Source organism: Gracilinanus agilis, chromosome 1 (genome assembly GCF_016433145.1).
Source record: "Gracilinanus agilis isolate LMUSP501 chromosome 1, AgileGrace, whole genome shotgun sequence".
In the NCBI taxonomy this organism is placed as follows: Eukaryota; Metazoa; Chordata; class Mammalia; order Didelphimorphia; family Didelphidae; genus Gracilinanus; species Gracilinanus agilis.
Window position 1 is genome coordinate 30,999,872 of NC_058130.1, and position 16,944 is coordinate 31,016,815.

General features: G+C 40.1%; 1 protein-coding gene across 1 annotated transcript in view; it reads left to right on the top strand.

Moving 5' to 3' along the window:
- The window catches only part of SLC25A26 (solute carrier family 25 member 26), a 145,757-nt gene that overhangs the window by 97,266 nt on the left and 31,547 nt on the right, over positions 1–16,944 (top strand). The window contains exon 6 of the mRNA XM_044660651.1: positions 10,250–10,294. Coding sequence (XP_044516586.1) covers positions 10,250–10,294 — 45 coding nt within the window. The remainder of the gene's footprint in view (positions 1–10,249; positions 10,295–16,944) is intronic.

Genomic DNA, 16,944 nt, shown 5'->3' on the forward strand with positions numbered 1-16,944 from the left:
TAAGTTGAGGCAGGATGTAACAGAGCCTGCAGGCCCATCAAGGCCCCGGGGCAGCCAGGAATGGGCCTGAGACCAGACAAGACCTTCTAGCTGCGGGATCCCCTTCATGGCCCACAAGACCCCCGGCCTTTGGTAGACAGACTGTTGGGGAACACATTCCCCATCTCGTATACATTTTAACCTTGATATAAGACATCAATTTGGGGCCTCTTAAAGGTCATCTGCCTTAATTTTGTCTCTATTTTCATCCACTTTGACCTTTTTGAAATCCCTGAATTGGAAGTCTGAGGCTTCAGGTTCATCTCAGTCTGTCCAGTGCCTTCACTGCACAGAAAGAAGCAGAGACCCAGAGAAGTCACTTAGGATACCATAAGTCTGTGCGGTAGAGACGGTTTCCTTGACTTCTTAACGTCCAGGCCAGTGCCTGGGCCCAGTCTGGGCAGGGGACAATATATGAACACCAAGAAACACAGAGAAGCATTTTTCAAAGATAGAGTATTTTCTGGTACCAGATAAATGGCTTTTTTTAGTTCAAGGTTGTTCTACAGGGTTGTGGCCTTATTCCCTGGAAATGTCCATTGTATTTAGTGGTTAAATTGAGCAGAGACCTGGTTTTTCCCATCAGTCTTCTTGCATTAAAGACCATAATTTTTATTATAAATTCAATTCTCACTTGGCTGTATACGAGTTGGTTAATTAACCAAAATAACAAATGGCGTCAGGCCCTGATTATTTGTAGAGAGACTGTGTGTTGGCTCCTAAGGTGTCGCTGGGCCACGGCAGGGAAAGGTTGCTTCTTGGGGAACTGGCAGTCACTTTCATGGCTGTTTCTGGCTCCTGAGCCCGTGCCAACTGGCCACAGCTCATGTCCCTGCCAATAGGTTTTCCTGCCATGGATAATTGAGCCTGTGTTGTTAATTAATGGATTCGTGCCCTCTGTACTCAGCCATTTTATATTTGTCCGAAGGCCCGGTGGGGTGTGTGGCGTATGGCTTTCTGACCTCCAGGCTGCAACAGTCTGTGGTTGGGGGGGAAGCTGGATGGCGTGGTAGATGGAGAGCCAGGCCTGGAGATGGGAGGACCTGGGTTCAAATTTGGCCTCAGACATTTCCTAGCTGGATGACACTGAGGAGGCAATTCACTTAACAACCCACTGCCTAGCCTTACTACTCTTCTGACTTGGAACCAGTACATAGTATTGATTCTTAGATGGAGGTAAGGGTTTTATGAGAGAATACATTTTTTCATCTTAATTCCCATATTAATCACTTTTAATATCTAATTTTGGTGCCCAAAATGATCTGCTCTCCAGACATGTAAGGCACGTGCCTGGGCTGTGTTAGGAAGCTGGCCTCCATGTTCCTGGGTGCCTGCCTGGCTCTGGACCTCCTTTATCTGTAAAATGAGGAGGCTGGATGATGGTGGGCCTTCTGCTCTGCCCCCCGCCCCTTCAGGGGCAGCTGCTTTTTCTGTCTCCATCTTCCTCCTCCACTCATCAGGCTATTTTCTCTCTTCTTCCTCCTTCCCCTTTACCACTGCAGACTTGATGGTGTCGCCTCAGCCCCAGGTTATCGAACCCTTGTCACACCCCCAAGTGATGTTCCATGAATGGTGCGGCTCGTCCTTTCACAAGCTGGGCCATAGCCCAGGCCTCACAGATGGAGTCAGGACTCGGGGAGAAGGGCCATTATCCTGGCCAGTCATTGGCGCGTTTTCCTTTCTGTTCATTGAAGGCTAGAGAAACAGTTCAGAGGCTTTACTATTGGAAAAACAAATTGAAACAGAAAACTGGGAAAAATAAGCCCACGCCGAGGCTAGTCAGACTAGTCGTTGAGGCAAAAGTAGAATCAGTTTAGTCTATATTGAGGGACTTGGGGAGGATGAATGACTTTTTTCTCTGCCTTTTTTTCTTTTAAGTGAAGACATTAGAAGGAAATAAATAAGAAGGAAAAAAGACATTATGGGTAGAAAAGAGAATAGCCCTGTGCCTGTTAATGACCCTGTCTCCCAAGGCTGAGGGGAAGAGGAAGTGGAGGGAAGTCACATGCAAGCTCCACATGGGCCCATCTGTCGGTGCCCATTTGTGTGTGCGGCAATGGTAGTTTGTTGTCCAAATGCTGGAGCCTTTCTCACACCTCTGCACACTTTCTAATCCAGTACAGGGAGAAAAGGGAGGTGACTTTCTCACTTAGGTCTGAGAGATCTGGGTTAAGGTGCTGCTTCTGATCCATAGAGGCTGGCCAACCTAGGGACCCTTAATGTCCCAGGCAATGTGGAGACCCTAAGTTAGAGGTGAGTCCCTAACCAACCTCAGTGTAAGAAGTTCCCACATCTGAAGTTCTGTACACAGATAAAATCATAGGCTTAGATGCTCCCCCAACCCTCAGCATCCTCCTTGACATTGTTTAGATTTGTAGAGAAAACTTAAACACTGAGGCACTTATTTTGTCTGTGAACTACCCGAATTGTCAAATTAGGAACTCAACATTTAATTTTTTCTGATCTTTAAAAAGTTTATTTTTAGCACTTGTTTTTAAAGTTTTTAAGTTTTGAATGCTCTCTCCTTCCAACTCCCATTTAACTTCTTTCAAAAGGAAGGAAGACGGTTGTGGAAACCCCAGAAAATTTAAATATCTGAGTACTGGAAAAGGAATAGAAAATGAGATGAGTCAGCATTTGAAGAAAAGAAATTTCAGTGAATTGAATGTTCAACTCTCCTGATACATTTCTCTTAGTCATAACCAATATAACACATACTCATTTTTTTAAACCCTTACCTTCCATCATGGTATCAGTACTGTGTATTGTTCTAGGCAGAAAAGTGATAAGGGCTATGTAATTAATGGGACTTAAATGACTTGCCCAGGGTTACACAAGTAGGAAGTATCTGAGGCCAAATTTGATCCCAGTACCTTCCAGCTCTAAGCCTGGCTCTCTATCCACTGAGCCACTTAACTGACCCCTAACACAAACTCATTCTTAGAAAATAAGGACAGTATGTATTCTGTCCATGTCCATAACACTGTTTTGTACTACATTCTTTTTATTCTTAATCATTTATATTTATATTTAGATCTAGGATATAATTTTCACTTTTCACTTCACTAGGATATAATAGTCACTTTTTAAAGGCAGTTTTACCTTTTTGGGTGATGTTTATGCAGGTGTTAGAGCTCAGTATTATCAAGTCCTAGTAAATGTTCAGTCTTCATTAAAATCACTAGGACATAGCTTCTTTAAGCTTTCATCATTAATTTGATATCTAAAAAGTTCATCTGTGAATAGAGCTTTCTGAACATACTGTTCTTGTATACATGGCACCTTGGGACTTTGGAAGAGGACCTGGATTTTAATCTGACATTTTATCTGGGTAACCCAGTCATGCTGAGCCTCAGTTTCCTCCCCTGTAAAATGAGGGATTGTTATCCCAGGTCTCTTCCATCTTGAAATCTACTCACGAGACCCTCAGCCTAAGTTGTGGAGAGAAGGAGCTAGTGTGTGGCATTCTCCCATCACGCACATGTGGCATGCTGGGTGTCACAGATGGTCTTTGATATTTGGGCAAGGTGACTCGAGGGCTGTTGTGTATTTGTTAGAAAATACCGTTTCAAACCACATCATGTTTAAAAGAAAAACAAGCCATCAGGGCACCCTCTGAACTCTTCCTTTCTTCTCTTCTCCTTCCCCAGGCTCCTAACTCTGGAGTCACCTTTGCCTCATCTCTGGCTCTCACCCCTCACATGCAGTAGCTGCTATGTCTTCTTGTTTCTGTCTTTAAAACCTGTCTTTCCTCCATCTTCTTGGTAGATGAGGCCTTCACTTCTCTCCTATGGGATCTCTGGTAAGAGCTTCCTCTGTGCCAGGCACAGGGAGTTGGCAGGAGCAAGGAAGGCCAGGAAAGCTCCCCTGTCCGAAGGGGCATTTTAGCCAACTCTTGGAATCTTGGAAGCTCAGAGGCAAAGATTGTATGAAATGGAATAAGAGAAAATGAGGCCAGGTAGGGAAGGGGGAACAGTGTCTTGAAAAACGAGGCTGGGATTCTGTATTTTACCGTGGAGAGCCCCTGACGAATTGTACTGAGGAGGGAGGGATGGAGATGGCATGGTCAGATATGTGTGTTAGGAATGTCACTTCCCAGAGAGAAGCAGAAGGAACTGGAATTCATTACTGACTTTCAGATGTGTAAAGAGATTGACCGAGCCTTTTCTTCCATATTTATAAGCTCTTCATGCCCTGGCCTCTTCCTCTCTTTCCAGTCTTCTTACCCTTTCCTCCCCTCCAGGATGCAGCCACCTTGCCCTTCCTGGTATCCATCACCTGGCTCTGAGCTTTTTGTCTGACAGTCTCCCATGCTTGGAAAGCTTTTCTGACTCTTTAAGTTTCCCTGATTTTCTTTAAGTCTCTTATAAAGTTCTGCCTTCTGTACAGAGCTTTTCCTGGTCTCCGTAGCCAATAATGAATTCTTTACTGGTGTTACCTCTCATCTACTCTGTATTATATAATCTTATTTGTGTCCTGTTATTTATATGCTGCCCCCTGCCCCCATTAGGATATAAGCTTTTTGAGGACAAGGATTGATTTTATTTTTTTGGATCCCTGGCACTTAACATAGGAAATGCCCAATAAACGGTTTTTGATTGCTTCATTCCCTGGACAATTCTAGTAAAATTGTATGAGTAAAGTGCATTCGTATTGCAGTTTTTCTAAAAACCTTCACGTGGAGTCATTGTCTAATTATCCTATGTCCAGCACAATAGCTCTGTACCTGATCAAACTTAATTTTTGGCAACTATGTCAAGTGAAAGTTTGGAAAGCATTCTTATACCAGAAGAATTTGTTTCTTTATAAATGGAATCCGTGTCAGATTTTAGCAGAGTGGTTTTGTTTTTGTTTCGGGTATCTCTGAGATATTATGACCACCGAGCTTAATGTTCCTTCACTTATTATTTGTGCCTTGGGTTTTAACAGCTTTATTTAAACAAACTGCCTTAAATCATAGCATGAAACCGATCAGAAAACAGCAATGTTGTTTTCTAGCATCTGTCGCAATAAAATGGGTATGTTGTGCTTCAAAATAGAAGACCTCAGTTCAACTATTTGATTTCTCCATCTATAAAACATCTTTGAGTAACAACTTACATCTGTTTGGGGGCATAAAATCTGGCACTTTGAAGAAACAGGACTGTTATATAACATGGAAGCCGACATGGGAAGAGAACTGTCCAACTTGTCTCTGGTCTCTGAAAGCTAGATGAAGGATTTGTTTTAGCTGTAGGACTCCATTTGCTGGCAGAACATTTTTCACATATGCCTAACACATTTCCATTGTTGTCTCTTCAAACTGCAAGCATGACCAAGCCTAGGATCCTGTGCTCATGTGAATTAGATTTAGGGAACTGTTATAGATCAGAAATTTCTCTTGGCTTCAGAAGAAAAATGTCTTTCATTCCAGGAATTAAAATGTTAAATTCTTTGGGCGACCGATTAATCCATTTTTAGAGGAAAGTACAAAATGGGTAGGGAAATAAGATTATTTATAAAGACATTCAGTGAGGCGCTTTGGCCTTACTTTGTATCTTTGTATCTTAATACACAGGAAAACAAGATCAGAATACCAAATCTCTGGGCCTCTTTGCAAGGGCATAACCACTTCGGCTATATCTAAATTTCCTCAGTCACAGTAAGGAGCAAAGGATTTTAACCAGAAGCACCATCCATCACTATCAGAAATGGGTGCTCCCAGAAAGCTCCATCTTTGGAGACCATAACTGAACCAGAAAGTATAAATATGAGTCCACCAACAGGCATTGATTAAACCCTTATTAGGTGCCATTCTCTGGGCTAGTGCTAGAGTGACAGAGACAAAAATGAAACAGGCTCTGCCATCCCAGAGCTTACATTTGAGAGAGGGAAGACAATATGCATACAGTCCACTCAGTTCTCTTCCTCATGTGATTGGAAAACCTGTACTTAAAGAGGGTTGAGAAGAGGAGGGTGGGAGGGAGTGGCGTTAGCATCCAGCCTCTAGAACATGCTCATGGGAAATTGGATCATGGACAGGAGATAGTTGTTCTTCTCACCATCTTTTCCCTACAATGCAGAGAGAACTCTCTTTGGCATCTCAAGACTTGGCTTGGAATCCTGTCTCTGCTGGTTAGTCCTTGTGCATATTTGTGCAAATCACTTAACCTTTCAGACTGTTTCCTCATCTTTAGACTGAGGGAGTTGGGCTAAATGACCCGGAAAATCCATTCTTGCTTTAAATTCTTTGAATCTGGTTGCCAAATTGTCTTTTTTTTTTTTTTTTAATAAAACCCTTACCTTCTGTCTTAGAATCAATCAATACTGTGTAGTGGTTCCAAGGCAAAAGAGTTGTAAGGGCTAGACAATGGGGGTTAAATGACTTGCCCAGGGTCACACAGCTGGGAAGTGTCTGAGGCAAGATTTGAACCTGGGACCTCCCGTCTCTAGGCCTGGCTCTCAATCCACTGAGCCATCCAGCTTCCCCCTATAAAGTATTTTAAATAACATCTTCTGAACTTTTTTTTATTAAGAAAATAGCAAATTATGTGATTTATTTTATGGTTTATATCATTTTAATCATAAAAGGAATTATGTCAACATAAATATCTCACTTCAGTTAATTAATATACATTTTCCTGTTATCTTTGATTTTTACATCACCTACATTTCTCAATTTATCCATTCTCCCTTCCCTTCCCTGAGGTCAATCCTTTATAACAAATAGAAAGGGGGGGAAAACATTTCAGCAAAAGTATCAAGATACTGACCGAGTCTGACATTTAGGGCAGTTGGTCCACATATAGTCCTACCTTTGAAAAGAAATACAAGCAAGTTCTTTTTCATATATCTTCTTTAGGGATAAGCTTGGTCATTAGAATTTTGCGACATTCATTCAGTTAAGTTGCCTTGTTGGGTTTTACATTTTTATTATTCTAGTGATCTGGTATGCCATTAAATCATTTCTCTTTCTTAGAAGTCTTACCGTGCTTTTCTGCTTTCATTATATTCATCATTCTTTCCAGCATAGTAATATTTGGTGCATATACCACAACTTGTTAAGTAAACCATTCCCCAGTCAATGGACTTCTACTTTGTTTCCAGTTCTTTGCTACAACAAAAAATGGCTGCTTGAAACATTTTTGTGTATATGGAACCTTTTTTTCCATTAACTTCCTTGAGGAATGTGCCCAGCAGTGGAATTTTTAGGTCAAAACATATAGGGATTTTAGTTACTTTATTCACATAATTCCAAATTGCTTTCACCATAGAACGGTTAGACCAGTATCCATAGCTCTGTCAGTAGTACCTTAGTGGACCCATCTTTCCATAGCCCTTCCAATAGTGACTGTTCCATATGTTGTCATTTTTGCCACTTTGTTAACTGACATAATTTTCCTCTAAGTCCTACAGCAATATCTTATCTCTGAATGCAAAGGAATGGGGTTCTAAGAAGCTTTAGGGGAAAATCTACTTTAGAATAAATGATGATTTTTATATTTTCTGTGGATCTCCTTAGAAAAGGGGGAAAAGCATCATTCTGAAATGTTTCTTATTGATATAGTTTTCATTTGGCATTTTACATAAGGTCCTTCCAGACAAATTCTCATCTGTCAGCTAGGACTAAACTTGGTGTGACAATTTGTTGGTGGGAGTGATCTCCATTTTATTCATTTGAATATTTATTTGTTGGTGCTGCAGAGGGCAGCTGCTATAGACATTCTTACACAGGCTTATTTCATTTGTCAATGGAATAGCTTTTTGTTAGCCCAAATTGGAAAGGAAATGTGATCGCTGCTCTTTAGTTACAAAGGCCTGATAACAAAAGAGTGCGTTTGACCTTTTTTATGGGGCTTTGAGATGCCTCATGGGATGCAGCATATTGTTCAAGATGACAAATGTCCTCGGAGATTTCAGTTTGTCAGCTTAGTGTGAGTTAAGGGCATTGATTTCTTCTCACTACCACTTCCTATCCTACAGGATTAGTGACAAAGTTTCTGTGGCAAGTGTCTGTCAAGCTTGGTCTTGCCTATCAGGCTAATTGAGGGATTCATATATTAGTCATTACTCATAGCAGAGTGAGGCAAATAATGCCCAAGGCTTTGGATTTGGGAAAAAAAAAAAAGAATATTAGAGTAACTCCTAAAAATTTTAAACAAGTGATTCATCCACAAAAAAATTACTAGTATGCATTCATATGCTTATTAGTGACTTCCAGAATATTCCCAGTTCAGTTTTCCATCAAGATTTCTCCTCATGGGGGCAGCTGGGTAGCTTAGTGGATTGAGAGTCAGGCCTAGAGACGGGAGGTCCTAGGTTCAAAGCTGGCCTCAGACACTTCCCAGCTGTGTGACTCTGGGCAAGTCACTTGACCCCCATTGCCCACCCTTACCACTCTTCCACCAAGGAGCCAATACACAGAAGTTAAGGGTTTAAAAAAAAAAGATTTCTCCTCCTTAGAATCCTTTGAGCAAATTATGTAGTTGGATTTAGGGTAGGAATTTATTGCCTGTGCAGAAAAAAGTCAGATCTAGTGTTTCCTTCTGCAGGAGGCCTCTCCTGGTCTTCCCAACAGCTTGTGGCTGCCCCTCTAAAGAGACCTCCCCTCTCTTCTGTATATATTGTACATATGCTGATTTATATCCATGTTGTCTCAGTATGTGAGCTGCTTGAAGGTGGGAGCTGTCTGTCTATCCAGCCATCTATCTCTCAGATGTGGGCGCTTATGTTTACATACCACTTCAAGGTTTATAAAGCACTTTGCTCACAGTGTTGTAAGGTAGGTAGAGCAGGCAGTAGTATCATCTCCATTTTTCCCTGTAGCATTTAAGTGGCTAACCTCTGGTCACATAGATAAGTGATGGAACCCAGCAGGATTCAAACCCAGGTCTTCAGACTCACCAGCCAGCATCTTCTTCTGTGCTCCTCTGATGATATTATTCCATTTTGCGTAACTTATATGATTTCTTCTTCAACATCTTTACCCAAGGACAGGCTAGTGATGCATTTAAAAAAAAAATACCTTGAAGGCACTCTATTTGCAGCAAAATAGAAACCAAAGCATTAGAATCCTAGTATCATCACTTTCGAGCTGGAAAGGATTTCAGTCCAACTCTTTCATTTTATTAATAAGGAAACCGGGGCCCAGGTAGAAGAAAGAAGTAGCTCACCAAAGATCTTATAGATGCCAGATGGCATCATCAGTATTCAAACCCATGTTCTTTCCTCTGAATCATAAATAAATGTTTTTTTTTCTCCCACTTGAAGTTAAGGGTTCTCCAGTCTTTAACCTAGTCAGCAGCCCTCTATATAAATTTGACTCTTACCACTACTTGTATTCACAGCCCAAAACCTAGTATGGCTCAGGCTCATACAAATAGTATGGATGCTATGAGAACTACAGGAAGAAATAAAACCTTATTCCTGCCCTAAAGGAGTTTTCTTTCTAATAAAAAAAAGCTGAAAAATGTGCCAGTAAATAAAATGTGACATCTTCTCTGAGAGTAGGGAGTTCAGAAATTCAGCCCCCTTAAGCTGAGGGGAGGTGGGACAGTTTCAGAAGGGGATGAACCTTCAAATTTCAAACTTAAAACTCAAAGAACTGTAATGATCTTTAGAAACAATTTCTTTTGTAGTTTCATGTGAACTTTGTCTAGATATAGCCTAACACAGGAATTTTTGTTGTTCGTTTGTTTCAATTGTATCCGACTCTGTGTCCCCATTTAGGGTTTTCTTGGCAAAGATATTAGAATGGTTTGCCATTTCCATTTTCATTTTACAGATGAGGCAAGTGAGACAGAGTTAAGTGACTTACCCAAGATCATACAGTTATAGTGTCTGAGGCCAGATTTGAATTCAGAAAGAGAAGTTTCCCTGGCATTCTATATACTGTGCCACCTAACTGTCCCAACATTGGAATAAATGTGTTTAAGTTGAATGTCATAATGGTACTAAACTTCCAAGATACAAAAGGTAGTGTTATTAGAGCAATCCTACCTGCCTCTTCCCTCCCTCATCCTCTTCGCTCCATGGATCTGGTACAGACTTAGGCAACTCCTTTTGTGTCCTTGCCTCAAATGATCTATTTATAAAATTGGTTTAATGGTACTTGCTTTGTAGTATGCATTCAGTAATATTTGTTTACAAATGATAATTTATAATAAATCATGTAGCCTATTAATCTTGCCAGCCTAATTTGTTTGTTTGATATGTTTTTGTTTTCCCATAGATTCCTTTCTCTCTTGTGCAGTTTCCTCTGTGGGAGTCCTTAAAAGTAAGTGGTTAGATACACCCATTATTAAGTTATTTCATTATTATAAAAAGTAATTCTTGTTATTATTAATGTATTGAATTCCTATGAGAATCTCCCTTGAACTATCCCAAACATTCCTGATTTTATATAACTTCTGTACATGTGGCATGTTAAAATGTTTCCATGCCAAGCCATGAAGTAAAGGTCAGGTTCTGATTAGTAGAAAATGTCTACCTAAGTATGGGGTGTCCGTTGTCTCAGTCTCTTGAAAACTCAGTCTGTTTGGCAATGAGAAATTAATCCACAAAAGATCCCCAAATTTCATGGCAGGCAATGATTTCAACTTGTTTTTTAACCCACAATTTATACCCTTTTGGGGTCTACTTTCTGATGAACAGAGTCACATAGAAAGCATGGGGAAAGGGAGAAGGAAACATAACAAGCCCCTAAAGAATTTCCATTTGGCTGTTCTTTTCTCATACAACTTTCCCCTCCATCTGAAGGAACAGCCAATGCTTAGTGATACAGTAAGGCAAGACGGTTAGATTGTTAACTCATCAGAGGTCAAACACTAAAGCAGACAATGGTGATGGAGGTGGCAGGGAGATGTGCTGTTACTCTGAAAGTCATAAAATGACTCCTCCTGGCCATGCAGTTACCAGTCATGAATTCACAGCCTGCAAAAGAACGGAGCAGTTCCTTATCTCTTAGAAATTAGGGGTAATCAAGAGCAATAGAATACATTTCAGAAAGGATTATCAAAAGATGAATTATTGTGGCTACTTAAAAAAAACAAGTGAAATTCTGGGAAGGTAATAATATGTACAATATTTTTTATTCCAATTTGTATAGTTTAATAAGAACAAAAAGTTCTTATTGAATATTCATAAATATTTCCCTTAAGTAATATTCACCTAGAATTCGAACATATGTCATTTATTCAATGAAGTTGGCATTTGGGGGCCATTTTTCTAGGTGATGCATTGTGAAAACAGCTTTCTGAAGCCATCTCAAGGCATGATATCATTGCTAGCCAATGAGGTCACATTCCATCAGCATAATGGCTACATTTTTTTCTGAAAAAAGAACAATGAAGCCAACAGCTGTTGAGCAAAGAGGATTGATTTTGTTTGTGTCTCAATCATCAGCAGTCACACAGGCTTTGCAAACACACTGGCATTCTCGCACATCATCTGCATGTGGGTATGTATGAAGTGTCAAAGAGAAAATTCTTAAGGCTTATTACTTTTTCCCCATTACTGAGGTTTATGAAATTCTGGTTATAAAATGTCTCACATTGCCTAGAATAAGGAGAATGCATATTATGCCCCACAGCTTCCTAGTCATTTTCCCTGAGAAAAAAAGGTTTGATGCTTTCAGCATTTTTTAATCTGAAAGTGAATTACGTAACACAATTTGATGAATTGTACATTGCATCATCTCTAGTATTGTTGTATGTTTATAGCCTAGCACTTTTAAACAAAACTTTTCCCAAACTCAGAAGGTTTAGATGATGTCAGAGGAGGATTTCTCCATTACTTTCATATGGTTATAGTTCTCAAAACATGATTTTCTTGACCAGGACCTCACTCTTGTTTTAATCTCATAGCTTCACATTGCCATAAATGGGGGAGAAAACAGTGTTGGTATTGTCACTTTAAGTTTATTGTACCTAAATTGAACTAATCAGCCTCTTACCCTCCTCCCATTTCCTGTCTCCTGTTAAGGTCATCTCTCACCATCATTTTCTCAATGACCCTGCCTCAAACCTCCCCTCTCACTCAGTATATCCAGATACACTTCATCAGAGTAGCTCTCCTCATTCTTTCATTCATTCATATTCAGCAAATGCTGACTACCTGCAGGATGCTAGCCAGGCTAGCCACTTACTAAAATAAAATTCTCATCCTTACTGAGTTTTCTCTCTAGGAAAGAAATTTTTCACACGGGGTCCATGAACTTGTTTGTTTTTTTAAACATTTTAATAACTTATTTCAGCCTAATTGTTTTCATTATTAATTCTATATATTTGATCTATACTTTGAAAAGGGATCCATCAGTTTCACCAGATTGCATAAGGGGTCCAAGATGCAGAAAATGTTATGAAAGGTTTTTCTAGGAGGAGGATGACAAAGCCATAGATAAGCCCAGTATTACATAAACACATTAGAAAAGTACAAAGTCAAGTGTTCTGTGAGATTGGAGAGGGAGACATTTGATACTAATGGAGGAATCAGAAAAAGCCATTTAAGAAGAGGTGGTATTTGGGTTGAACTTAACACTGGGAGTTCAGAATGCAAAGAGAAGGCTGCTGTTTGGAAGCAAACGATTGGATGTGGCAAAGTACAGAGCTTTGGGGAAGGATAAAGGATCACTCAGTTTACCGATGCCTTAAAGGAAAGTATTCTGGTGGCATGAAGACAAATGAATTGGCAGTGGGAGAGAGTAAAGACAGAAAGACCTTTAACTAGGCTATTGCCATAGTCCATGTGGGTGGTAATGAGGGCCTCTACTCAGATGGTGACAATGAGAACAGAATACAGATTGAGAGAAAACAGATGTGAGAATTGGTTCAGAGGTAGAATTCGCATTGATTTGATCACTGATGGAACAAGAGAGTCAAATATTTCCCAAAGTGGAAAACCTGGGTTATAAGGAGGCACAGTTTTTTGGGGAAAAAATACTAACTTCAGGTTTATTTATACTGGGGCTGAATTGGAGGTAGCAAAAGGATCCTCAAGGAAAGATGTCTTGAGGGCAGCTGGTAGAATTGTGGGAGCCATGTGGGTAGTGGTGATAGCTGATTGAAGCAATGAGGGTGAGTGTGTTTGACAGGACCTATTTGAAGCCAAGGGAGAAGACTGGACCCAGTAGGAAGGGATGGCCACCAGTGTCGGAGATACCAGAGAGGTCCTGGGGACATAGGAGGGAAATCAAAGGTAGCAGTGGAGACTGGAAAAGGACCATTGAATTCTGTGCTGAGGAAATCCTCAAATGCCTTGGGAAAGAATAGTTTCATGAGAATAATAGTAGGATTCAGAACCCAGATTCCAAGAGTTTGTGGAGAGATGGATGTGAACAAAGAAGAGGGTCCAGGCCTTTACAACTCTTTTTAAAATATGATTTCTTTTTTTTTTTTCCTCATTACATGATCTTAACAATCAACATACACAGGCTTTTCATTCTCCAAAGAATGAAAAGGAAGGATGGTCAATGAAACTGGATTTCTTTTATGTTAATGTTTGTTTTAAAGAAAGTATATATATTAAATTCAACTTGGTAGTAATAAATTGCCCTATTTGTATCCCTTTTTATAGTAACCAGAAATCAAGCTCCTATTCCTAACTGCTGTGGCAAATCATCCATTGCTGTTGCCTTTGATCTTCATCCATTTGATCTGAAGTGGCATAAACTTGGTTTAAAAGTTACTTGGGGGGATAGTCTTTAAGTATTTGGATCCTACACACTTTCTGACTGCAAACTGTCGCAAGCTTAAACACCTTTCAAGTATCTGTATGTAAAAATGAATTTAGCTCACAGGCACTAGCATTAAATGCCTTCTCTGAGCAAAATACCCTGCTAGGTATACCCTGAGAGAGAACGACAATATAGAAAAGGCAGGAGCTTGTAGCCTCATTGGCAGATAGGATCTGTTTGCATAGAATTATAATACAAAATAATATTAACTAAGTGCATAAAGGAGATGGCCTCTGGGGGTGGAGGGGAAGGCATCAAGCAAAATCTCCAGATGATGGTGGGAATTTGAGTAAGGCTGCAAAGGATGTTTAGGAATGCTGCTTAGGAAAGGGCAATGGGTGTTCTGGACACAGGGAACAACATGAATAAAGGCAGAAAAGTACTGAGCTTCTGTGGGAACAGGGAGCCATCTCAGGTGGCCAGTGTCGAAAGCATGAAGAAGAGAGTGGTTTGTGATCTACACAGAAAGGTAGAGAGCAGAGGATGACTCAGGAGGCAGGCTTGGAGGGGGTGTGATTTGGGTCAAAGGAGGGAAAGACTCCTCTGAGGACACCACAAATCTTTTCAAGTATAAGGGCCCCAGGAAGCATCGGCCCCTGTGAGAGAGGTGGTTCTCGGTCACTGATTTTCAACTCGCGACATGCTTTTGGTGGTTTTACTGCCTCTTTCCTTCCCTGTCAGACTGTCAATTTGCTGCTTTCAGCCTCATGTTAGTGCTGCTTTGCCATTCCTTTGGAACTGAGGATTTATAACCTGAATTGTTAGAAATTTGTCAAAACCAAGTGTTCTAAACCCTTTCTTGCATCCTGGGCCCCTGTAGCAGTCTGGCATAGCCTATGGACCCCTTCTCAGAATTGTGTTTTTAAATGCAGAAAATAAGATACAGAAGACTAAAGGAAGCCAATTATACTAAAATGTAATTACCAAAATATTTTTTTTTAAAACAAACCCTCAAGTTCACAGACCTCCCCCCCAACCCAAGTTAAGAATCTCTGGTTTAAAATAAAATTGTGGATTATGTATATTTTGAATGAAGGCCCAAACACCTGAATAAAATTTGGCTTCCTGACCTCAGAAACTGATTTTGGTCTGCCCCTTCCAATAGAACCAAAGAAATGGCTCATTAAGTGTTAGCTTCTGGTTTTGTTTTTTGGGCGGGAATCATAGGATCTTCAGATTTGGAAGGGGCCTCAGTGACCTTCCAATTTAATCTACCAAGTGGTTTCCTGGCCCTTGGCTGAAAAACTCCAACAAATGAGAAATCTATGAACAGTGAGTGTCCAGCCATACCCTGAGAAGCTATTTTAGAAATGCATAATAGAAGCTATGAGAGCTGGTCAAGGTCTAGCTCAATTTCCCTCCCCACTCCCCACCATTTTGTCTTCTACTTGTTGTGTTGTCAGGATCACTAAAGGCTTACTATGATGGAAATGATAATTAGATCATATTTTCAACTTGTTTTCTTGGCATTTTAAATGATCTGAACACCTCTTGTTAATTTAGAACCCTGTTAAACCAGCAAAAAGAAATTATACTTTAACATTCTGGTTGTATCACTGTATTCCTTGTTGTATTCCAGGTTGTATTCCTGCCACAAGGTCAGATAGAAAATAAAATGATGAAAACCTAATGTTGATAGGGTTATGGGAGAAAAAGGAGGAGGAGGGGGAATATAAGCGTTTCTCTTGCTTCTAGAATGGATCAGACACATTAGTGCTTTTATTTTTTTTACATTAGTGCTTTTATAAATATTGTCTCCTTCAGTCTTCACAAAGACTCTACAAAGCACAGGGTATTATTATTCTTATTTTACAATTAAGGAAATAGGTTAAATGACTCATCCAGGGTCACACAACTAGTAAGCGTCTGAGGCTAGCTTTGACTCCAAGTCCAGTGCTTTATCCACTGTGGCCCCTAGCTGCATTTAGTATGCTTCGGTTTTGTCTGGAGAGTTCTTTGCTGACATAGAATAGTTATGAAAAAAATGACTTTTTTTTAAAACCCTTACTTTCCACCTTAGAATCAATGCTAAGTATCAGTTATAAGGCAGAAGAGTGGAGGCTAAGCAATGACTCGCCCAGAGTCACAGAGTTAGGAAGTGTCTGAAGTCACATTTGAGCCTAGAATCTCCTGTCTCTAAAACCTAGCCCACTATCCACTGAAACACCCATTTATAACTTTTTCCTGAATGTAACCGATGAAATAACCTCACAGACATGTGTAGATGATGTTCAAAGCAACATTATTTACAAGAGTCACTGGCAACAACTCCAAGATATAATTATTAGAAAATAGTTAAGCAAACTCTAAACATAATAGAGTTCTCTATAGCTTTTTAGAATGGCGCATGTGTGCATCTGCTAGTTTGATGAAGGGAAATGTTTTATATTAAATAATATCTGGAAAGAGCAACACAAATTCTCACATGCACCCAAATGACAACTTTGTAAAGTGTTTTGGTGTACATTTTATAGTTCCAGAAAGAAGTTTGGAGAGATGGAAAGCATTTATAGCTTAATATCTGTTGGGAGTGTGTTTTTTCTATGATTACTTAACACCGATAATTTTTTTTTAACATTTATTAATATTCATTTTTAACATGGTTACATGATTCATGCTCCACCTTTCCCCTTCAACCCCCGCCCCCGCACTCCCCCCACCCTTGGCCCATGCGCGTTTCCACTAGTTTTGTCATGTGTCCTTGAACAAGACCAATTTCCAAGATGTTAGTAGTTGCATTGGTGTGGTAATTTCGAGTCTACACCCTCAGTCATGTCCACCCCGACCCATGCGTTCAAGCAGTTGTTTTTCTTATATGTTTCCTCTCCTGCAGTCCTTCCTCTCAATGTGGGTAGCTTTCTTTACCATAAATCCCTCAGAATTGTCCTGGGACATTGTATTGCTGCTGGAACAGAGGTCCATTACATTCAATTTTACCACAGTATATCAGTCTCTGTGTATAGAGTTCTTCTGGCTCTGCTCCTTTCGCTCTGCATCAGTTCCCAGAGGTCTCTCCAGTTCGCCTGGAACTTCTCCAGTTTATTATTCCTTTTAGCACAATAGTATTCCATCACCCACATATACCACAGTTTGTTCAGCCATTCCCCAAATGAAGGACATACCCTCCTTTTCCAATTTGTTGCCACCACAAAAAGCGCAGCTATGAATATTTTCGTACAAGTCTGTTTATCTAT